This window comes from Sminthopsis crassicaudata, chromosome 6 (assembly GCF_048593235.1).
Source record: "Sminthopsis crassicaudata isolate SCR6 chromosome 6, ASM4859323v1, whole genome shotgun sequence".
Taxonomy (NCBI): domain Eukaryota; kingdom Metazoa; phylum Chordata; class Mammalia; order Dasyuromorphia; family Dasyuridae; genus Sminthopsis; species Sminthopsis crassicaudata.
In genome coordinates this window covers 124,658,939-124,683,645 of record NC_133622.1, presented here as the reverse complement: position 1 = coordinate 124,683,645, position 24,707 = coordinate 124,658,939, and the positions used below count along the sequence as shown (strand labels likewise).

At 37.0% G+C, this 24,707-nt stretch overlaps 1 protein-coding gene across 1 annotated transcript in view; it reads right to left on the bottom strand.

The window, feature by feature from the left end:
* CYP2U1 (cytochrome P450 family 2 subfamily U member 1) overlaps nucleotides 1–12,210 on the bottom strand; it is a 44,260-nt gene extending 32,050 nt beyond the window's left edge. The window contains exon 1 of the mRNA XM_074276167.1: nucleotides 11,632–12,210. Within this exon, the coding sequence (XP_074132268.1) occupies nucleotides 11,632–12,103 (472 nt within the window). The 5' untranslated portion in view covers nucleotides 12,104–12,210. The remainder of the gene's footprint in view (nucleotides 1–11,631) is intronic.
* Between the last annotated feature and the right edge of the window lie 12,497 nt (nucleotides 12,211–24,707).

The window sequence follows — 24,707 nt, the reverse complement described above, 5'->3', positions numbered from 1 at the left end:
GCACACTTTTGTGCACAGTATAAGATTTTACCTACCACTGGCATACTCTTTAATCCTCAATGATAGGCAATAGTAGAGAGGAGAAACAGAGACATCAAGACACTCCTCCAAAAACAAAGGAAAGGGGAGCCACAGGTAACCCTAGAGAACTTCTATACTTAGCTCTTTATACTATTAACTTCTCGATTTTTGACAAAGATGCACTGGCTCCGGCAGACAGGTTTTATAACCCACCGGAAGGGCAGTGTCCAGTGCGAGCAGCTCCACTCTTTAGATAATTGCCGGGTGATGTGAAGAGACCTAGAAAGTGGTGAATGGAAGGGACCAGATAGGTTAACTGCTTGGGGGAGAGGGTTTGCTTGTATCTCTACAGATGGAGAAGGAATCAGATGGGTGCCAACAAGCTGTAATCACCTTGTCCATTGGAGAGAGTTGGAGCAGACCCTTGAAACGTAGAAGATCCAAGAAACATCGGGTGGTTCCATCGCTGATTGTGCTCACCACTGAAAGAGCCTGGCAGTTATGGCATTTGGCTCATGGACATCAAAAATTATTAATGAGACATACACACAGGACTTTAAAACTCTCAGGAATCAGTGGATTCTCTGAGACATGATAAGAGTGTTGCAAGACTTCAAAATCTGCAGGACTCATTGGATTCTCTAACACATAAAAAGACTGTTGCAGGACCTTCAAAAACTTGTGGGGATCATTGGATTCCCTGACACATGAAGCGATGGACAGTAGTTTGGTTTTGGACTATCTCTTGGCTGCTGAAGGAGGCATATGTATAATTGTTATTTACATACTCTCCTTCTAGGACTTCTGGATATTTTTTACAACATCATGTTGATTCGTGTTTTTTGTTATATCACTACTTGCATGTACAATTCACGTTTGTTACACCACATTGAGCCTGCACTGGCTGTGGGGAGAGTCAACACTGCCAGCCTGTGCTTTATTGCTGTGTACTTGTGTAATACCCCTCATGCTGATGGGTTTGTGTATACCTGTTTCTAGTAAGACCCTTCAGCCCAAAAACCCACTAACAATATCTGGCTTGATTCCCCACTTCCCTTTGGTGTTTTCACCTCCTTTCCTGAGAAGTCAGGGAGGGTGTGATTACCTCCTTTTTGGGGTTCTCACCTCCCTGAGAAGTCAGGGAGGGCGAGACCACCTGTGTTCTAAAACAAAAGAAAGCAGGAGATGTAGAGGACTGAAACTCTTAAAAGGTGTGCTTGAAGCAGACAACTAAGCACTTAAGGCTAATTATCTATTGGACCATAACTCTATTAGCATATGTTTGGAAAAAGGGCCCTTCTCACTATTTTGTGCTGGCTTGATCTTTTGGTGTATACAAATAATCGTAGGAGGTATTAGAGGGTGATGTGAGACAAGCCAGTCTCACTTTGCAGTAGCACAAGGAGAAGGAAGGTTGGTGGACTCGCTTGTGGCAGTTTTGTCCATCTCCTTCACTTCTCCCCCTGGAGACCAAGGACTTTTGCTTATCTTGACTCTGGATCATTCCTCAGGATCATTCTTGAGGTCTCCAGGGTGCTAGCCTGGAACTTACAAAAGAGAATTTAAAATAATTAGTCCAGATATGTAAAAAGATATCATCTAGGTGCCAATGAGCAGGTTTTCTCTGGAGATTTTTTTCTTTTTTCCCTTTCTCTGGAGACTTAAATTATAATGAAAAATAGGTTAGAAAAATTGAGAGAAATTCCTGACTTCAGTAATCCTTTATATTCATTTAAAAATTATATCAATAGTGATAGTTTTGGGTTATCCATCTATATCATCTTGCTCTAATTAAGCTAACAAACATTTATTAAACATCTACAATGTGCCAGACACCAGACCAAGTATTGTGGAAACAAAAAAAGGTCAGAAACATACTCTGCCTTCAAGGAAATCACAAACTCATAAAATAACATGCAAACAACTAAGTATAAAAAATACTACATAAGATAAATAGGAGATCATCAACTTAGGACTACCACTAGCATGAAGAATCAAAGCCTCTTAAAGAAGATGTGACTTTAGTGGATATATGAAGCCAAGAAAAAGTGGAGATGATTTTCAGATATAGAGTTCAATCAACTGAAAGTGCTTTTAACCAAGATATGAAGTATCTTATGTAAAAAATAGCAAGGAGGCCAGTGTCACAGGATCACTGAATATGAGGAGGAGAGAAAGGTGTAAGATGACTGGAAAAGTGAAGTGGAAAAATTTTGAAGGGCTTTAAATGCTATCAGAGTAATTTATATTTTATCCTGAAGACTTTGGGAAGCCATTGGAGTTTACTGAATTGGAAGAGGATATAGTCAGACCTGTGCTTTAGAAAGAGCATTCTAGACCTAATGGACTGGAATGGGGAGAGATTTGAAGCAAGGAAGGCTATACAGTACTCTAAGCATGAGGTGATAAGGGCATATAACCAGGGTGGTCATAAGGTCAGAAAAGAAAAGGGAGAGTATACACTATAAAGATAAAATTAACAGGAGTTGGCAATAGATTCTATATAAGGAATGAGAGACAATATTTCCCTATACTGACACCTACATTGACAACCTGAATAAATAGGAAGATGATGACACATTTGACAAAAATGGAGAATTTAAGAAAAACGGAAACCCAAGGGGGGATAGTTCAGTTTTGAATATTTGAGTTAAAAGATTCCAAAAAGACATCCAGTTTGAGATTTCTAATAGACAGTTGGAAATTCAAGATAAGGAGTCACTTGCATGGATACTGAATCCATAAGAGATGATATCACCAAATGAAATGAAAAAGGAGGTTGGAGACACACATTGTCAGTGGATATGACCTGGAAGAAGGTAAAGCAAAAGTAAAGAAGGATTAATCAGACATATAGAAGTATAATCAGGAGAAAGTGGTGTCACCAAAACCTAGAGAAATGAGAGGATTCAAGGAAAAGGTGATCAGCAGCAGCCAAAGCTTTAGAGATCAAGGATGATGAAGATTTGGGAAAGGCTTTTAGATTTGACAATTCAGAGATCACCAATATCTTTGGAGAGTACATATTCAATTAAAGATGAATATTTCTACCAAAAGGAGAAAATATAAGTAGATATGGTCCAAGAAATCAGAAGAGAAGATTAGATTCAACTATAGATATATTTTATGAATACTATTTATATAGTAAATATTTTTAAAGTAACTATCTGACCTAATGTTGCATATGCAACTGAATATGGACTTTAATGCTCAACTTTCTAAATGACTTTTTATTTCCCCACTTTCACTTCTGTAACCATCCACCTACTGCTTTCACAAACCCAAAACTATGATGCCTTTTCCATACAATTCTTCATGCTTCTCTCCAACCCTTTCAGTGACTTGGAATTTTAATTCTTCAGAGGCCATGGTGTTTCCATGGTTCACAGTCTTGCAGTGCAAACCAAAAAAAAATTATTGATGTTAAATAGACCCTTTATTTCTAGGAGAAATTGGGAGTCATAAAAAAGCACTGCTAAATTTGCCAAAGACAATCAGGAATGTTTTTTTCTTATCTTGCTCATTTGTTGACCAGTTTATTTCTTTTGAAAATCATTTTTCTCTCCTCTTTCTCTGCCCCTCTTTCTTGTCTCTCTTTTTCCTCTTTCTTTAGCAAACATTTTTTTTTAAAAATTAAACATTTTTACTTGATTCCATAACTCTCAGGCCTTTGATCTTCAAAATACTATTTTAAAATTACTTTGGACAAAATTCAGATTGTCTAAAAACTGAAAGGTAGTGTGTTATAGAGGATAGACAGCAAGCTTTGGAGCCAGGAACCTGATTTCAGTTCTATCATTGATACATGCTGCCTTTGAGACCCTGGATAAATCTCAGTATTCTAGGCAACTCTCTTGCAGACTTGTAGAGAAAATACTGACTTGCATTGTCATTTTCCTCACCTTGGAATTCCCTATACAAATTAAATAATAGGGTCACACTCTATAATATTTGCAAATTACTCTGACACATTTAATTTAAGCCTTTTTCTTTTGGAGGAAAAAAATACAAAAAATAAATCAACTGAGTTTATGAATCAACCCATATTTGTCTGCTGTGATTTTAAAATTTTTTTCAGTTTCTTTTTTCTGTGTACTTCATAATGGGGATTATTATATGAAGAGTTAAGGAGCAATAATAGAAAGGGCTTACAAACAGGGTAGGCACCTTGTCTAAAGGATTAGAACATATTTATTCTTAGGAGACCATAAAATAAGAATCAGAAATCTACCCAGATCTTTTCTAAACATAAATTTCTTCAATTATCTCCCATCTAATGGAACAACAATATTATTAAGCAATGCTTTCTGGTGAAGTAAAAAAAGAGATTTAAATGAGAAACCCCATTGAGTCCTTAATCATTGACATTTTAAAAATCAATAACTCGTGTGTGTGTGTGTGTGTGTGTGTGTGTGTGTGTGTGTTTCCCTACAGGAGCTTTAAAAAATTTAAATACCAACAAGCTAACCCCAAAATGAAACTAACTTCTAAACAACGATATAAGCACAATCAGCATTCTGACCTTCTGACATTTTCTTTGGTTTTGTTCAGGACCTGCAAGATCATCAGAGCAGGATATTTCCAGTGTGGAAATTCCTTCTACCCATACAGATCAGCCACCAATTATTATAATCTTATAATTTATAATTTGAGTGAGCTCTGCCTCAGGCATCAAAAGGTCAAATGGCTTGGACCATTTACACAGCCAATATGGATCCAATGCAAGGCTCAGACTAAGACTCAGCTCTACTGCCAACCCTGACATTTCTGATAAATTAAAAATCTATATTACCTTCTCTACTCCCTACTCTCCCTACCCATCTGAAGTTCTTTTCCTAAGAGGAGACTTTTGTCGTGGATGAAAGGGAGGGCAATTACTTAGCTTTACATAACAGCAGTCTATGAAAGTCCAATCCAATTCAACAAATATTTACTGTCTACTAAAGCAACATGTAGGTGCTGAGTCATGGAAAGGATGAAATGACAGTTTCTGAGCTCCAAAGCCTTACGATGTAATAAGACAGATGACCTATGTAATAAATAATAGCATTTATATAACACTTTTAGTTTTGCAAAGTGCTTTATAAATTTTTTTTATTTTATCTTCACAACAACTCTGAGAGGTATTATTTTTATCCCTATTTTACACACACACACACACACACACACACACACACACACACACACACCATCCTGGTCTTCAAAAAAAAAAAAAAAAAAAAAAAAAAAAAAAGCTGTTGTTGTCTCATATCAGAGCTATATCTTCAAATGCTATTTGGTTCTAAATTTGAGCCATGGATATAACTTGGAGAACCAGGTTCAAACCTTGATCTTCCACTTAACTCCTGAGTGACACACATTGGGGAAAAGTTACCCAGCCTCTCTTGAGTCCTTGTTTCTTTATCTGTATGCTGAGGAGATTAAACCTCCATGCTTCTCTTTCTTTTCCTTCCTTTATCTAAAATCCTTCTTCTGCTTAGTCTTTCAAAGTAGTCAGTCAAGAATTTGGTCAAACATTTCAGTAGTAAAAGAAATGACATCAGTTCCCTGGCTATATAAGTTCTATTTCTACAGCTATTGTTTTTATTCTTATTCATCCTTTAGTTTTTTCCCAAGAGGATCAACAACACCATGACTAAGATGCCCTGAGTTGCGCATGAATTCAGTTTAAATAAGGGAGAGTTGTGCAGTCATCATCTTCCTCATTTTCCCAGTCATTTTGCTTTCTTTCTCAGGCTTTTTTTCCCCTTCTTTACCCGATTTTTCTTGTGCAGCAAGATAATTGTATAAATATGTATATAGATTTCGGATTTAACATATATTTTAACATATTTAACATGCATTAAACTACTTGCCATCTAGGGAAGGGGGTGGAGAGGAGGGAAAAATTTGGAAAAGAAAGTTTTGCAAGGGTCAATGCTGAAAAATTACCCATGCATGTGTTTTGTAAATAAAAAGCTTTAATAAAATTTAAAAAAAAAAAAACAACTTTTCCAGTTTACCCAGGAATTTTTGTCAGTTGGTGAGTTCTTGCCCTCAAAGCTTGGATCTTGTGTTTTTCAAACCCTAGATTTTTATAGTCATTTCATCACTATATTATATACCTAATCTATTCCACTGATTCACTATTCCATTTCAGTACTAGTTTAGTTTTTGTGATTACTGCTTTGAATATAGTTTGTAATCTGGAATTACTATGCTACCTTCTTTCACATTTTTTTTTACTAATATTTCCTTGATATTCTTTTGGCATTTTGTTCTTCCAGATGAATTTTGTTACGATTTTTTGTAGTTCTATAAAATATTTTATATTGGGGGTTGACATCAAATAAGTAAATTATCATAGGTAGAATTGTCATTTTTATTATATCGGCTTGGCCAATATATATTAGCAATTAGTATTGCCATGAGCAATTAAGATTTCTCCAACATTTAGATGTCTCTATTTGTATGAAACATGTTTTGCAATTGTGTTCTTATATTCCCTAGGCTTGTCTTGGCAGGTAGACTCCCAATTTATATTACATTATGTGCATTTAAAATGTAATTTTTCTATCTCTTTCTGTTCTATTTTGTTGATAGATTTATATGGGTTTATTCTATATTTTGCAACTTTGCTGAAGTTGTTAATTGTTTCAACTAGTTTTACATGGATTCTCTGAGGTTCTCTAAGTATATCTTATTATCTACAAAGATTAGTAGTTTTATTTTCTTATCTGTTTTTATTCCTTCAATTTCTTTTTCTTAACTTATTGCTAAAGCTAGCATTCCTTGGTACAATACTGAATAATGGTAATAATGGACATCCTTGCTTCACCTATGATCTTATTGAGAAGATTTCAAATTTATCCTCATTATAGAAAATGCTTGTTCTTGTTTCAGATAGATACCACTCATCATTAAGAAAGAATCTCATTATTCCTTGGGATTTCTAGTGCTTTTTAAAAGAACAGATGTTGTATTTTTGTCAAAGGCTCTTTCTGCTTCTGTTAATCATTTTTTTTGTTCTTTCTGTTATTGATATAGTCAGTTATGTTGATAGTTTTTCGAGTACTGAAATAGCCTGTATCCCTGGCATGAATGCCACCTGGTCATAGTCCATGACCTTTGTGATATATGTAAAATTTTCCCTAAGTAAAAACCACCTGAGATATCATTTTACATCTGTTAGACTGGCTAAAACAATTGAAGGGGGAAATGATAAATGCCAGAGAAAGAGTTCTATTCTAGCCTCAGACACTTACTAGTTGTCAGTTACCCCCCCTCCCTTCCTCAGTTTCCTCAAGTGTAAAATGGGATAATAATAGTACTTTGCTTCCCAGAGTTATTGTGAAGATCACAGTAATCTCTATATAAATCTTATGTATAAGGACATTTAAGGATAAAACTGGAACTATAATGAGAAACATTTTTTGTTTTATCTTTAAAAGCACTTAATATATACATATCACATTTTATAACATATCTGTTAAATTGAAGAGGAAATCTAATGTTTCCAAATATAAAACATTTTCTTCTCTGGATCATTTTATAGCTTTGCTTCAGTAATATCCATTTATGTTGTTCTTAGTGCCAGGCACATTTGTTGTTCAGTCATTCAGTCATGTCTGACTTTCTGTGACTCTCTGGATGCTATTGTACAAGAGGCTTTTTTTGGCAAAGATACTGGAGCAGTGGTTTGCCATTTTTTTCTCTAGTGGATTACGCAAACAGAGGTTAAATCTTAAACGAGACCAATCTCTATCACAAACAACTGTAAGGAAATGTAACCCAGGTTCCAAAAACAATGACTGTTTGTTGGTATCTTTTTTTCTCTTATTTCTAAGCAAACCCTTTACTTGTAATAAACCTAATCTATTATTCCCATTTTTAATAGTCTTTGCTTTCATCATCTTTAATTTAAATTTGTATTCCAGATCTGAATGGATGCCTATCAATTGGAGAATGGTTGCCCATCAACTGGAGAGTGGCTGAATAAGTTATGGTATTTGAATCTTATGGAATAATGTTGTTCTGTAAGAAATGACTAGCAGAATGATTTCAGAGAGGCCTGGAGAGACTTACATGAACTGATACTAAGTGAAATGAGCAGAACCAGGAGATGATTTTACAAGGCAACAACAAAATTATATGATGGTCAATTCTGATGGATGTGACTCTCGTCAATAATGAGATGATTCAAACCAGTTCCAATTGTTTAGTGATGAAGAGAGCCATCTACACCCAGGGAGAGAACTGTGGGAACCGAGTGTGGTTCATAACATAGCATTTTCACTCTTGTTTTGGTTGCTTGCATTTTATTTTGCTACTCTTTGTTTTGTTTGTTAGTTTGACTTGATTTTTCTTGTGTAGCAAGATAATTGTCTAAATGTGTGCCTAAATTGGATTTAACATATAGTTTTACCATGTTTAACATATATTGAACCACTTGCCATCTAGGGGAGGAGGTAGTGGAAAGGGAGGGGAAATTGGAACAAAAGGTTTTGAAGGACTAATGTTGAAGAATTGTCCATGCATATGTTTTGGAAAATAAAAAGCTTTAATAAAGGAAAAACTTCCAAGATTTTATAGATTTTTAATGAATCTTTTGTTTCTTCACTTGCAGATCAAATACAGATATTTAATTATTTAGAACTCCCATTTTCCAATTATCAGTCACATATTTGGAAGGAATTCCATATCTCCTCCTTTGCTTTCAAGAGCTAAGTAGTATCATTTTCAAATGCCCAATTTGGCTTAACTGGGTATATATTTTCCCATTCTGAAATAGGCTCTAATTTTCTTAATTTAATTTAATTTTTTCAATTCATAAAAAAAATCAATTTTTGAATGGATATTACCAATTAATTAATTAGTTAATGGTAATAACAGTAACTAGAAACTACTATATAGTACTATACTATAGAATACTATATATGGGGGCAGAGCAGGAGCCCCCAAGTGAGTAGCAGCAAAGGCAACAACAGCAGCACTCAGCTGAGTGGGTCCAGGAGCTGACTCAGAAAGCCCAGAGAGCTTTTGGGGCCCGGGACTTGGGCCCCTGCAGCTGCGGACATGCTTGTGGGCTCTAATCCTGAAACTGTATATATGGGTTTATATAACATCCATTATGTGCCAGGCACTGTGCCTGGCATGCTGCTTGATATATATTTCACTTATCCTCATAATAATCCTGGGAAGTAGGATGCTATCATTATCCCCATTTTACAGTTAACTAGTGAAAACATAGGTTAAATGACAGTCAATGGAGAACCTACACCCCTGGTATCTTGCATCTTTGCTTTTCCAGTAAATCAATCAATAAAAAAAAATGCTACTGGCCTTTATTTTCTTTCCCAAATTCAAAGGATTCTGAGCTAAAGCTAAAATGTTATCTACTTCATGTCCCTCATTTATAAATTAGGAAACTAACATCTAGAGAAGATATTTGCCCAAGATCAAACAAGTTAAATTAATTCCAGATCTAGGATCCAGATACATTTTCTTTGCTAAACTAACAATCCCCTAAATGAAGTTCATGTTTTAGAAAATCACTCCTTAATTCACCCCTCAAGCTTTGCTTTGCTTTCCTTACCCCCACACAGCTACTTTTGATTTTCCCAAAGACTTTCAGATAGAGTCTGATTTTGTAGTATTATCTGAGGATGAAAAACAGATTTTGATACTCACAGGACAAGTTTACTAACCTGAGAGAAATTATAGCCAAATGAAGATGGACAGGAACTCAACAATTTTAAAATCTTAAATCTTAAAGCTAACCTGGACTGAAAATCTGGATTCAAGAAATTTGCTTTATAAAGGTCAGGAAAAGGCAAGGTAGGAGGCAAGAAATTAAGATTCTTGGGGCAATGCCTGGCATATAGTAGATGCTTAATGTTTTGGGTTTTTTTTTTGACTAATTAGAAAAAAAAAAAAGATAAAACCCATAAAGGAGTTTGTGATTAGGAATAAAATTATCTCCTGTAGCATTTTCTATCTAGCCAGAATTATCTCCTGGAAGCCAATTTCTAATGAGTCTAGTAGCTGCTTCAAATCAGTTTTATATTTTTGAACTCCTTAGTGCTCCTAATTATCTATGGGAATGTATGCAAACTTAATCTATTATGCTTTAACAAACAGGAACTGAAAAGAAAAGCTTTTTAAATTCACCAGTTGTTTCTACAAATTCTTACCCAGAGGCAGAAGGAAAATAGAATATAAACTTTAACTGTCTAGGGACACCTGTACTTACTAAGTGAACATGGGCCATTTGACTCAAGAATATTTCACATGAACACTTCTTCCGGTGGTTTTATTGGTATTCTATGCAGATCAACACCTGTTCTACCACATACCAACTCATCTAGAGGCACTTGGCGACATAGTATCCTGTGACCTCTCCAGAGTCACAAAGACTATCTATTAGAAGTAAGACCTGAATCCAGGTCTTCCTGGCCCCAAAGCCAGCTCTCTATATCCACTTTAATAGATTGGCATTCCATGCAAACTGTTTATACTACTCTTTCTACCCAGGGTACTTACACCTTCGGAATCCAGTTCTTACCGTGCAACAAGAAAATGGTATTTACACACATATATTGTATCTAGGTTATACTGTAACACATGTAAAATGTATGGGATTGCCTGTCATGGGGGGAGGGAGTAGAGGGAGGGAGGGAGGGGAAAATTTGAAAAATGAATACAAGGGATAATGTTGTTAAAAAAAATCACTAATGCATATGTACTGTCAAAAATTATTATAAAATTAATTTTAAAAATAGATTGGCATTCCAGAAAAATTTATAAAAATGGCTCATAATGAAGTTTTTTTTGGGGGGAAGGGGGAAGGGGGAAGAGGTTGAGGTGTTTTGGAAAGTGCCAGTTCTGCAGAAAACGGGTAAGAGGAACGTCACTGTTGGTGCAAGGATTAAATAAGCTTCTTTTACTTCAGTACAACTTTCCAAGCAATTTCATTTTACAGACTTTTTTAGAGCAGGGGTTTTAATCTGAGTTACTTAAGCTTGTTTTCTTAAATATAGATAGATAGATGATATTTCACTGTTACTGGTTTCCTTTGCATTGCTACATATTTCATTTTAGACATGTAAAAACATGACCCTGAGGAATCCACCAGCTCCACCAGACCACCAAAAGGTGTCCGTTATTACATCCAAAAGCCTTTAAAGCATTCTCTGAATTGGAAAAGCACTTCAACTGCACTGACATTTAGGGCTTATTAGTCCAGGAGATAGCGAGGAAGGGAAGGACTGTGATTTTTGGTCAGTCCCTCTCCTCATTCCCATGGGAAGGAGATTTGGTGTGAAAGAGAGATGTTTGGCAAGCACCTTCACCGAAGATTCCGGGAACTACCTATCAGCTGTGCTTCTTGATGTTTTAAGAGACCAAGGAAAAGACCTCTGAGCTCATCTGCAGTTCAACCTCTTCGTTTTCCATAGAGAGAAGGCGACGCCCTGCTTAAGGCCAGAAAGACAGAATTTTAACTCAGGGCCCTAAACTCCCACTCCACTTCGGGTGCCACCTGACCCCGCAGTGCCTCTCCAGCCCCATCGCCGCTCCTGGCGGTGCCCAGGCCGCTTCCTTCCGTGTGCCGCGCCTCCGGCAAGTGCTTACCCTTCTCCTTGGTGAAGATGGAGATGAGCGGCACCCGCGGCCGGTCGCTGAAGACCTCGGCTTGTTGCACCAATGCCTCGCGCACACTGTGGAAGTCGCAGAGGACCACCACCAGATACGGCCCCAGGTAGAAGCTGAAGATGGGGCCGTAGAGCCGGGCCATGCGAGCCAATATTACCTGGGGGCTGGCCACGCTGGGCCCCCCGGTCCCGGGGGAGCAGCGCAGCAGCGAGAGCAGCGACGAGCTCCACCTCTTGAGCGCCGCAGGCAGCAGCACGAAACCCAGGTTCCCCACCAGCGGCCAGGGCCGGGGTCCGGGGGGCAACCCCCGCTGGCGGCAGAGCAGGAGCCCCCAAGAGAGTAGCAGCAAAGGCAGCAACAGCAGCGCGCAGCTGAGCGGGTCCAGGAGCTGACGCAGAGAGCCCAGAGAGTCCTTGGGGCCCGGGACTTGGGCCCCCGCATCTGCGGACATGCTTGCGGGCTCTGGTCCGGAGTATGTATAACCGAGATCACCGGCTACGGTCCTCTTCTGCTGGTCATTTCTAAGAGCAGAGAGAAGGAAAAGGAAGGAGGAGGGGAGGAGAGGCAGCTTTCGACCGAGCCTTCTGATTGGCTGCTGAGGCCCTCCTTCTTCCCTAGTCCATCGTGACGCTACCGTTGCACATCGTGACGCTACTAGAATGGGGTGGGGGAAGATCTATTCCTTGCACCCACAGCCAATGCTCTTTCGAGCCCAGTTACTATCCCCGTGCGGTTCTGCTCTCGGTGTCCAGGTTTCAACTCGAACTCACACAAACTTCACCCTTGTACTGCTCTCTGCGGATTCCCGCTACCCTTCGTGGCCCTGGGCTGTAGGTCTGCGGGCTGACGCAGAGGCTTAGTTCTGACTCGGGTTCAGTTAAGTGAGAAGGAGCCAGCAAATTTGTATAGAGACACTAGAAAACCCTGATCCCCTGAAGGAATGGAAGCAAAGAACGCCCTTGGGACTGGTACCTTAGTTATACCAGTGGGCCTTGACAGCCGGCTAGAAGATTTTTAAAAAAGCAAAAAGTATTTGGGGAGGAGGAGTGAGAGTCATAGACAGAAGCTGAAGATTTTAATGGTCATCTCTTTCAATACCTTCCTTTTATACAGATGAAAGCCCAGGGAGGTGGTGCCCAGAATCACAGTGATGTGACTGAAATAAGATTTAAATCTAGGTTTTCCTTTGCATCAGGCTATCTTCCTCGGATGAAAAAGTAGTAAATGACAGTGCTGGTAGGATTTTGATCCAAATGCCCCGAATTCAAACTCCATTGCTCCTATAAATTAGATTTGTGGGAGAAAATATTTGTCAAGGTGAGCTGTGGGGCGAAGGATTGACAAAACGACTGATCACAGTACTGGAAGATACCTTGGTGGTTGTTTGTCCTTTGTTCTTGAAGAGGCCCAGGACATCAGGGAAGTGATGCCAGGACATGAAGGTGAATTGCATTTTAAGTAAAGGAGGACTGTGCAAAATTACCAGCCTCAGTTTCTCCTCTGGAGCCATTTGGGTCCAATGGCAAGATACAGAGCAGGACTATTGGAGGTGATTCTGGATGCCATGGGAGACCTTGGCTTTCTTAAGCTAAGGTTTTCAACAGATTTTAGCTTGACTGCCCAATCAGCGATTAAAGCTAGGTAAGACATGAGGCAGAGAATGGCCTCTATTAACTACTTTTTTTTTTAAGTTAATGTAGGAGGGTAAGGCCCTCAAATTTTTTCTTTTTCTTTTTTTTTTAAATTATGGTTTTTTATTTACCAGACATATGCATGGGTAATTTTACAGCATTGACAATTGCCAAGCCTTTTGTTCCAATTACCCCCCTCCTTTCCCCTACTCTCCTCCCCTAGATGGCAGGTTGACCAATACATGTTACATATGTTAAAGTATAAATTAAATACAATATATGTATACATGTCCAAACAGTTATTTTGCTGTACAAAAAGAATTGGACTTTGAAATAGTGTACAATTAGCTTGTGAAGGAAATAAAAAATGTATGCAGACAAAAATAGAGGGATTGGGAATTCTATGTGGTGGTTATAGTCATCTCCCAGAGTTCTTTAGCTGGGTGTAGCTGGTTCAGTTCATTACTGCTCTATTGGAACTGATTTGGTTCATTTCATTGTTGAAGAGGGGTCACATCCATCAAAATTGATCATCATATAGTATGGTTGTTGCTGTGTATAACGATCTCCTGGTCCTACTCATTTCACTCAGCATAAGTTCACATAAGTCTCTCCAGACTTTCTGAAATTATCCTGCTGGTCATTTTTTATAGAACAACAATATTCCATAATATTCAGATACCACAATTTATTCAGCCAATCTCCAATTGATAGGCATCCACGTAGTTTTCAGTTTCTGGCCACTACAAAAAGGGGCTGCCACAAACATTCTTGCACATACATGTCCCTTCCCCTTTTTTAAGATCTCTTTGGAATATAAGCCCAGTAGTAACACTGCTGGATCAAAGAGTATGCATAGTTTGATAACTTTTTGAGCATAGTTCCAAATTGCTCTCCAGAATGGCTGAATGTATTCACAGTTCCACCAACAATGTATCAGTGTCCCTGTTTTCCCACATCTCCTCCAACATTGCGCAGTATCATTCCCTGTCATTCTAGCCAATCTGATAGGTGTGTAGTGGTATCTCAGAGTTGTCTTAATTAGTATTTCTCTGATTAAGAATGATTTGGAGGATCTTTTCATATAGGCCCTCAAAATTTCTGGACAAAATAGAAACAACTGCTATTTATATTCACTCTGAGGAAATGGGGCCCAAATTCTGACCAAGTGTTGGATTTGTTGTTGGCTATTGCAATACACTTTGGAAGCACTGCTAATGCATGAAAGCCACCTGACAGTGGCTGCTTGGAGATCCAACCCAGAATGGATCTCCTCGAGTGAGAGAATGATACAAGGAGACTGAGAGGCACTTGCTGTTCTCTGACCTCTCTCCTCTTCCCTCTGCCTCCAATTTATCTCATTCTCAGTCTGCATCACCTGTGTTAGCAAAGGCTGCCTTGCACTGTGGAGGCTCTTGGAGAATTGACCTGTCCCATAACAGTTGGCCAATGAACCAGAGTGAGTTGAGTTTAAGGTATGATCCTTGAGAAAGAATTCTAGCACATAAATCCCAAGATATCTAAGGAGGTTTCAGCAATCAAAATTTATATTCTTTTATCTTATGTACTTATGTGGACTGACGTAAGGGGAGGAAAAGAAGAGAGGAAGGGAGGAAAAAGAAAGGAAAGAAGAGAGAGGGAGGGAATAAAGGAAGCAGGGAACAAAAGAAGGAAAGAAGGAAGGGAGGGAGGGAGGAAAAAGTTGTTTTATCCAATTGGAAGTTAAAGACATGAATAGAATGTCACAGGTGATCATCCAGCCTCTCCTTTGGAGACTTCCAGTGAAAGGGAACTTACCATTTCCTGAGGCACCACATTGTACTTCTGGACAATATTTTGCATCAAGCTGAAATATACTTTTCTGCAATTTCTTACACATTGTTCATAGTTGTGCTCTCCTGAGACAAATAGAACAAAGGCCTAATCCCTCTTTCACCACATGAATAAGTTGGAAGAGAGTCATCTGAGTGCCTGTCTAGCCCAATCCAAATCTAACAGATTCCCCACCACAACAGACTCAACAAATGATTAAGACCACCAAGGAGGGGGAACTTACCTTCCAAAGCAGGCCATTCTACTTTTTTCTATGCTGAATCATTTTAGTCACATCTGGCCCTTTTTCTTGGCAAAGATACTGGAGTGGTTTGCCATTTCCTTTTCCCGCTCATTTTGCAGATGAGGAAATTGAAGTAAACAGGGTTAAAGTGGCTTGCCTAAAGTCACACAGCTAGTAAGTGTCTGAGACCAGATATCTTCCTCTTTCTAAGTCCAATGCTCGCTCTACTGTGCCACCTAGCTGTAGCACTTTTGGACATCTCCAAATGTCTAATTTTTCCTAACATCAAGCTTAAGTTTGCCTCTTTGCATCTGCCACCCTAGTGTTTCTAGGCCCATCTTTTGTTGAAGAGAAAGACACCCCAAGAAGAGTAGGATCTCTTGGTCAGTGACATGAGTTTGGCGAAAGAATTCACACACTTAAACACTAATTCAACTATTCTGCAGAGCAGTTAGGAACCATGCCCAAAGAGCTATCAAACTGTGCATACCTTTTGATCCAGTGGTCTTCTATTGGGTCTGTATCCCAGAGAGATCATAAAGGACAGAAAGGGGCCCACATGAGCAAAAATGTTTGTGGCAGCCCCCCCCTTTTTTTTGAGGCTGGGGTTAAGTGACTTGCTCAGGGTCACACAGCTAGGAAGTGTTAAGTGTCTGAGACTAGATTTGAACTCAGGTCCTCTTGAATTCAAGGCTGGTGCTCTATCCACTAAGCCACCTAGCTGCCCGGTGGTAGCCCTTTTTGTAGTGGCAAGAAATTGGAAACTGAGTAGAAGTTCATCAGTTGAATAATGGCTAAATAACCAGCAGGATGATTTCAGAGAGTCCTGGGGAAACTTACATGAACTGATGCTAAGTGAAGTGAGTACAACCAAGAGATCATTGTACATAGCAAACAACAAGATTATACAATGATCAATTCTGATGGAGGTGGCTCTTTTATTTATTTATTTATTTTCTTTTTCTGAGGCTGGGGTTAAGTGACTTGCCCAGGGTCACACAGCTAGGAAGTGTTAAGTGTCTGAGATCAGATTTGAAACTCGGGTCCTCCTGAATTCAGGACTGGTGCTCTATCTACTGCGCCACCTAGCTGCCCCCTACATGGCTTTTAAAAAATGAGATGATTCAAGCCAGTTCCAATAATCTTGTGATGAAGAGAGTCTTTTACATCCAGAGAGAGAACTGTAGGAAATGAGTGTGAATCAAAACATAGCATTTTCACTCCTTTTGTTATTGTTTGCTTGCATTTTATTTTTTCTCCTTTTTTTTCCTTTTTGATTTGATTTTTCTTGATCATGATAATTGTGAAAATAGGTATACATATATTGGTTTTAACACATATTTTAACATATTTAACATATATTGGATTACTTGTCATCTAGGGAAGAGACAGGGGAGAAGGGGGGAAATTTTGAACACAAAGTTTTGCAATAGTCAATGTTGAAAAATTATTTATGCATATGTTTTTAAAATTAAAAAAAAGAATTTGTACACTCAGTCTCCAAGTTAAGGGGCAAAGATTTATCATGCTACTTGACAGTGGACTAAAGTTCCAAAGAGTTTAGCAAAGAGGCAGAATCAGGGAGATAATTTTGTAGGAAAGAGAAACAAAGATCAGGTTGACATGCTAATATTGTAGAGTGGTAGGAGTGGGGTTCCTCTCATTGCGTTCTACAGTTTACTGACAGAATCAATATTGAATTATTGCCACTGCAATAATTATGGTACTCCCAAGGCCAGCTGACCTTATGGTTTCTCAGGCCTGGGACTTCCTCACACCTCTTCTTTTCCACATGACAAATTTTCAAATATACAAGAACTTTCATCATATCTTCTCTGAGTCCTTTCTTCTTTAGACTAAATACCAAATTTCTTCAATTAATCCTCAGGTAAATGAACTAGAGGCTTTTGACTAACCTTCCTTCAAATATTCTCTGGCTTAACAATGTTCTTTTTTTTTTTTTTTTTTGCAGAGGCAATTGGGTTTAAGTGACTTGTCCAGGGTCACACAGCTAGTTAATGTTCTTTTTAAAAACTGTGATGCACAGAATGGAATATTATACTCTATATCAGGTATGACTACGACAGCATCACCATCTTATTCCTAGAAACTTTTCCTCTCAATGGATTCTAAGACTGAATTAGTGTTTTGGCTGCCACATCAGACTACTGACTCATATTGAGCTTTCACTTCATTAAAATCCCCAAATCTTTTTGACTTATCCTCTCCATCAAAGAAATTAGACAAAATTTTTAGGAAACTGAGTCTTTGATCATAAACAGTCATGATATTACAATACAACTAGCCAATTAATAAACATTATAATTCCCGAGTGGACCACTATGCCTGCTTCTACCATTCTGCCTCTCATGCTATTAGTTTATGTATTTAGTCATATCATCATCCTTGTCACTCTTCTCCAGACACAGAGTATTTTGTTAAGTATTCAACTACTTAATTGTGGCAGAGAGGATTGCACACAACATTCTAGATGTGGGAAAACCAATATGGAACTTAGAGCCTTAAATATGGAATTTTTTTTTTAATTTTTTATTTTATTTTATAATTATAACATTTTTTTGACAGTACATATGCATGGGTAATTTTTTACAACATTATCCCTTGCACTTACTTCTATTCAGATTTTTTCCCTTCCTCCCCCAACCCCCTCCCCCAGATGGCAAGCAGTCTTATATATGCTAAATATATTACAGTATATTCTAGATACAATATATGTGTGTAGAACCAAATTTTTTTGTTGCACAGGAAGAATTGGATTCAGAAGGTAAAAATAACAGTTTACATTCATTTCCCAGTGTTCCTTTTCTGGATGTAGCTGGTTCTGTCCATCATTAATCAATTGGAATTGGATTAGCTCATCTCTATGTTGAAGAAATCCACTTCCATCAGCATACATCCTCGTACAGTATCATTGTTGAAGTGTATAATGATCTTCTGGTTCTGCTCGTTTCACTCAGCATCAGTTGATGTAAGTCTCTCCAAGCCTCTCTGTATTTCTCCTGTTGGTCATTTCTTATAGAACAATAATATTCCATAACATTCATATACCATAGTTTACCCAACCATTCTCCAATTGATGGACATCCATTCATCTTCCAGCTTCTAGCCACTATGAAAAGGGCTGCCACAAACATTTTGGCACATACAGGTCCCTTTCCCTTCTTTAGTAGTTCCTTGGGGTATAAGCCCAGTAGTAGTATGGCTGGGTCAAAGGGTATGCCCATTTTGATAACTTTTTGGGCATAATTCCAGATTGCTCTCCAGAATGGTTGGATTCTTTCACAACTCCACCAACAATGCATCAGTGTCCCAGTTTTCCCACAGCCCCTCCAACATTCATCGTTATTTGTTCCTGTCATCTTAGCCAATCTGACAGGTATGTAATGATACCTCAGAATTATCTTAATTTGCATTTCTCTGATCAATAGTGATTTGGAACACTCTTTCATATGAGTGGAAATAGTTTTAATTTCATCATCTGAAAATTGTCTGTTCATATCCTTTGACCATTTATCAATTGGAGAATGGCTTGATTTCTTATAAATTAAAGTCAATTCTCTGTATATTTTGGAGATGAGGCCTTTATCAGAACCTTTAACTGTAAAATTTTTTTCCCAATTTGTTACTTCCCTTCTAATCTTGTTTGCATTAGTTTTGTTTGTGCAGAAACTTTTTAATTTGGTGTAATCAAAATGTTCTATTTTGTGATCAATAATGGTCTCTAGTTCTCCCTTGGACACAAACTCCTTCCTCCTCCACAAGTCTGAGAGGTAAACCATCCCATGTTCCTCCAATTTATTTATGATTTCATTCTTTATGCCTAAATCTTGGACCCATTTTGATCGTATCTTAGTATGTGGTGTTAAATGTGGGTCCATGCCTAGTTTCTGCCATACTAATTTCCAGTTTTCCCAGCAGTTTTTGTCAAATAATGAATTCTTATCCCAAAATTTGGGATCTTTGGGTTTGTCAAAGATTAGATTGCTATTTTTATTCACTATCTTGCCCTGTGAACCTAACCTATGCCACTGATCAACTAGTCTATTTCTTAGCCAATACCAAATGGGTTTGGTGACTGTTGCTTTATAATATAGTTCTAGATTAGGTACAGCTAGACCACCCTCACTTAATTTTTTTTTCATTACTTCCCTTGAAATTCTCGACTTTTTGTTGTTCCATATGAATTCTGTTGTTATTTTTTCTAGGTTATTTAAATAGTTTCTTGGAAGTCTGATTGGTATAGCACTAAATAAATAGATTAGTTTAGGGAGTATTGTCATCTTTATTGTTTAATATTTAAATATGGAATTTAATAATAATCGGATTCTTAGCAGTTAACTATAATAAAGCCATATTAGATATTTAACTCAAATTATATTATTCAAGTTACTTTAACAAAAAGAACATTTATCAAAGAATAGAAAAACTCCAAGTCATCTTCTGATTTTCCTCATGTCAAGTCACTCTGTTCATTTAGACATATGTACCTAGGTAGACCTTTCCAAGTACTGTCTTACTTAGAACTTTTTTTGCACATAGTAAATACTTAATAAATGCTTTAAATTGTATGATCTTATTACAAAAACCTAATTTTAAAAATAAGAGCTATTCCTCAATTAATAAATGGCCAAAGAATATGATAGGCAGTTTTCAGAAGAAATCAAAACTAATATCTGTAGTATGTCCTGTGGCACAAATATGTTTCTATATTTCCATGAGATTGTCCCTAAATCTTGCTTAAGATTTGTTTTTTCGAAACTTTGGTCAGTTTACCTTCAAATGATCAGCACTGGACACTTTATCAACCAATTTCAGGGAACTGACTCAGAACTCACTAGATGCTATTTTGACTGGCTCTTAGCTTGAAGAACTTGAAGAAGTTCACTGTCCTTCCAAGTTGAGACCCTGTAAGATGACTCAACTCTACACTCATTCCCAGAAAGTAGTAGCTTTAAAAGAAAAAAGAGACCATTACCCATGCCCTGAGGGACTTTGGGCCACATTTATTTGGGGGGAACTGGAACTGCTGCCGAATGGACCTCAGATTAGCCACTGTCTGAGTGGGTCCCCAGTAAAAAAGTAAAGAGCTTTTTGATCTTGTGATGGGAGGCTTATACAGTATTAGTGCTCCTCCCCTGTCACAATATCATGTGGGACTAAAGATGGAGTATATCTGGTTAAGATTTGGATAAACATCACTAAAGAATTACACAAAAAATTTCAATTTGATTCCTTGATGACTAATCATAGACAACTAATTAATTATAACAAGTATTTGTGCCCTAATGGAGAAAGAAAATTGTATGGGTCACCCTATTCAATTTGGAATAATCTTTGGTTTACTACAACTTATAAGGGTCTGGAATTTAGTTATTAGAAACTTGAATCAATATCAAAATTAAATATGTTTAAAGGAGATATTCAAGTCCAGTTGTCAAGAGTTAAAGTACAACCCTAAAATCCTGACTATCCAGAATGTAGATTAAAGAGCAAGTCAAGCATATGATTCTGGAATAAATATAACAGGTAAAGATCCCTCAGGAAGATTTTTTGGAATTCTAGTTTTTAAACCATAGATAAACCTTAAGTCAAAGACTTAAGGCAAATAAGAGAGAGAAAAATAGGATATGGAGACACATATGGTTGGGTAAAATGGGTAAAGTACTTTGTAAAGAATCTGAAAAAAAGCAATTGCTATCTGAACAAAAAGCAAATCCTATCCCACTGGTCAGACCCATCGCTTAGATAACATGGTTCCTCTTGGGCATAGAAAAGAATGAATGAATTCAAATTAATGCTCCTCCTGTTCCAAAATAATACACCTGGGAAGAATTTCTGTGCTTTGTCCTACCTATTCCCTTCTATAAAGAAGGGAAATACCAAGCCTCATCCCAACTCTGGAAATCACTCAATTTGCCTCTCATGCAAGGTAAAGGATTCCAAAGCTTAGGGACCATATCAGCATGTATAAGTCTGGAATATAACTGAGGTTAGCTTTGGCAATTTTTCAGAGATAAGCATAAACCAAGAAAATCTTTGTTGGTATTGTGGAGGCAAGCACTCTGACTTTGACTGGGAACAGGGCAGGCACTTATGCACTGGTCCAGTTGGCTATTCCTTTTAGTTTGGCATTCGAAGAAGAAAGTAACATTGAATTTGGAAGAGGTAAACCAAGGGAATATCTGATGAATTCAAGACTACAAATCAAGTCACCTCTGGATTTGAATCATTCCTATTAAAAATGTAAATTAGATAAATTTCATCAAAGAGGTAGTGGAGGGAACAGCAGAGCAGTTAGAATGGCATAAAAAGATAGAATGGTTGTTAATAGAAAAAGGAGGGTTATGTGTCACATATTCTGAAACAACTCTGAGGTATTACCTCACATCTATCAAATTGTCTAACATAAAAGAGAAATAAAACGATAAATTCTGAAGGAGATATTTGAGGGAAAGTACATTAATGAATTGTTGTTGGAATTGTGAACTGCAGAATAATTTGGAACTATATCCAAAGAAATATAAAACTATGCATACCCTTTGATTCAACAACATCACTACTAGGTCTATATCTAGAATAGATCAAATTAAAAGGAACCTATTTGTACAATAGCAGCTCCTTTGGTGGTAGAAAAAAACTGAAAATTGAGAGGATAATCTTCATTTGAGAAATAGTTAAATAAGTTGTGGTATATGATTGTAATGGAATAGTATTGTGCTATAAGAAATGATGAGCAGGATGATTTCAGAAAAACCTGGGAAGACTTAACAGGAGCTGATACAAAATAAAATGAGTAGAACCAGAAGAACATTGTACACAGTAACAGCAGTATTATAAAGATGAATCACTCTTTGTAGATGATATGATGGTATACTTAGAGAACCCTAGAGAATCAAATAAAAAACTACTAGAAACAATTCACAACTTTACCAAAGTTGCAGGATACAAAATAAATCCACCTAAATCATCACTATTTTTATATATTACCAACAAAGTTCAACAGCAAGAGATACAAAGAGAAATTCCGTTTAAAATAACTATCGGTAATATAAAATATTTGGGAGTCTGCCTGCCAAGGCAAAATCAGGAACTATATGACCACAACTACAAAACATTTTCCACACAAATAAAGTCAGATCTAATCAACTGGAAAATATAAAGTGTTCGTGGGTAGGCCAAGCAAATATAATAAACATGACAATGCTACCTAAAGTACTATTCAGTGCCATGCCAATCAAACTCCCAAGAAATTATTTTACAGATCTAGAAAAAAATAACAGAGTTCATCTGGAAGAACAAAATGTTAAGAACTTAAAGGGAATTAATGAAAAATGCAAATGAAAGTGGCCTAGTTGTGCCAGACCTAAAACTATTACAAAGCAGCAGTCATCAAAACTATTTACTACTGACTAAGAAATAGAGTCATAGATCAGTGGAATAGTTTAGGTTCACAGGACAAAATAGTCAATCTAGTGTTTGACAAACTCAAAGACCCCAGCTTTTGGGCTTAAAAACTCACTATTTGACAAAAACTAGAAATTAGTTTAGGGAAAATTGGAAACTAGTTTGGCAGAGGCTAGGCATTGACCCATACCTAACACCGTATACCAAAATAAGGTCGAAATGGGTTCATGATTTAGACATAAAGAGTGATATTATAAGCAAATTAAAAGAACAAAGAATAGTTTACCTCTCAGATGGAGAAGGAAGGAATTTGTAACCAAAGAAGAACTGGAGTTCATTATTGAACAGAAAATAGATCATTTTGATTATATTAAGTTAAAGTTTTTGTACAAATAAAACTAATACAGACAAGATTAGAAGGGAAGCAATAAACTGGGAAAACATTTTTATATTCAAAGGCTCTAATAAAGGTCTCATTTCTAAAATATATAGAGAACTGACTCAAATTTATAAGAAATCAAGTCATTCTCCAATTAATAAATGGTCAAAGGATATGAACAATTTTCAGATGAAGAAATTGAAACTATTTCTAGTCATATGAAAAGGTGCTCTAAAACACTATTGATCAGAGAAATGCAAATTAAGACAACTCTGAGATATCATTACACACTTGTCAGATTGGCTAAGATGACAGGAACAAATAATGATGAATGTTGGAGGGGATGTGGGAAAGCTGGGATACTGATACATTGTTGATGGGGTTGCGAACTGATTCAACCATTAAACAATGAAAAGCAATTTGGAACTCTGCCCAAAGGGCTATCAAAATATGAATACCCTTTAATCCAGCAGGGTTTCTACTTGGTTTATATCCCAAAGAGATCTTAAAAGATGGAAAGGGATTCAAATGTGCAAAAACGTTTGTGGCAGCCCTTTTTATAGTGGCAAGAAAGTAGAAACTGGGCAGATGCTCATTAGTTGAAGAATGGTTGAATAAATTATGGTATATGAATGTAATGGAATATTATTGTTCTATAAGAAATGATCAGCAGGTTGATTTCAGAGAGTTCTGGGGAGACTTATACAAACTGATGCTAAGTGAAGTGAGTAGAAACAGGAGATGATTGTACATAGTAACAACAAGATTATACAATGATCAATTCTGATGGACATGGCTCTTTTCAAAAATGAGACCATTCAGGCTAGCTCTAATAATCTTGTAATAAAGAGAGCCATCTACACCCAGAAAGAGGACCGTGGGAATTGAGTGTGAATCACAAAATAGCATTTTCACTCTTTTTGGTATTATTTGCTTGCATTTTTTTTCTCATTTTTTTTCCTTTTTGATTTGATTTTTTGTGTGTGCAGTAAGATAGTTATATAACTATGTATGCATATATTGGATTTAACATATATTTTACCATGATTAACATATATTGGATTATTTGCCATCTAGGGGACGGGGTGGGAGGAAGGGGGGAAAATTGGAAAACGAGGTTTTGCAAGGGTTAATGCTGAAAAATTATCCATGCATATGTTTTGAAAATAAAAAACTTTAATAAGAAAAAAATTAAAATATATTATAATGATGACTGACTATAAAAGACTTAGCTACTCTGACCAATAAAAAGATCCAAGACAAATAGATTTGGAAAATAAAATATTATTTTAAAAAATTTTTAAATCAGTCATATGTTAGAATTATTACTCCATTATTACTGTATCATTTGAAGAAGCAGATAGCCCAGTTAGAAAGGCATTATAACAATCCAGGAGTAGGTAATATTTTATTTTCCAAATATATTTAAAGGTAGATTTCAACATTCATTTTTTGCAAGATTTTGTGTTCCAAATTTTTCTCCTTCCCTCCTATACCTTCTACCTCCCCAAAACAGCAAATAATATATGGGCTAAATAAATGTGTGATTCTTTTAAACATATTT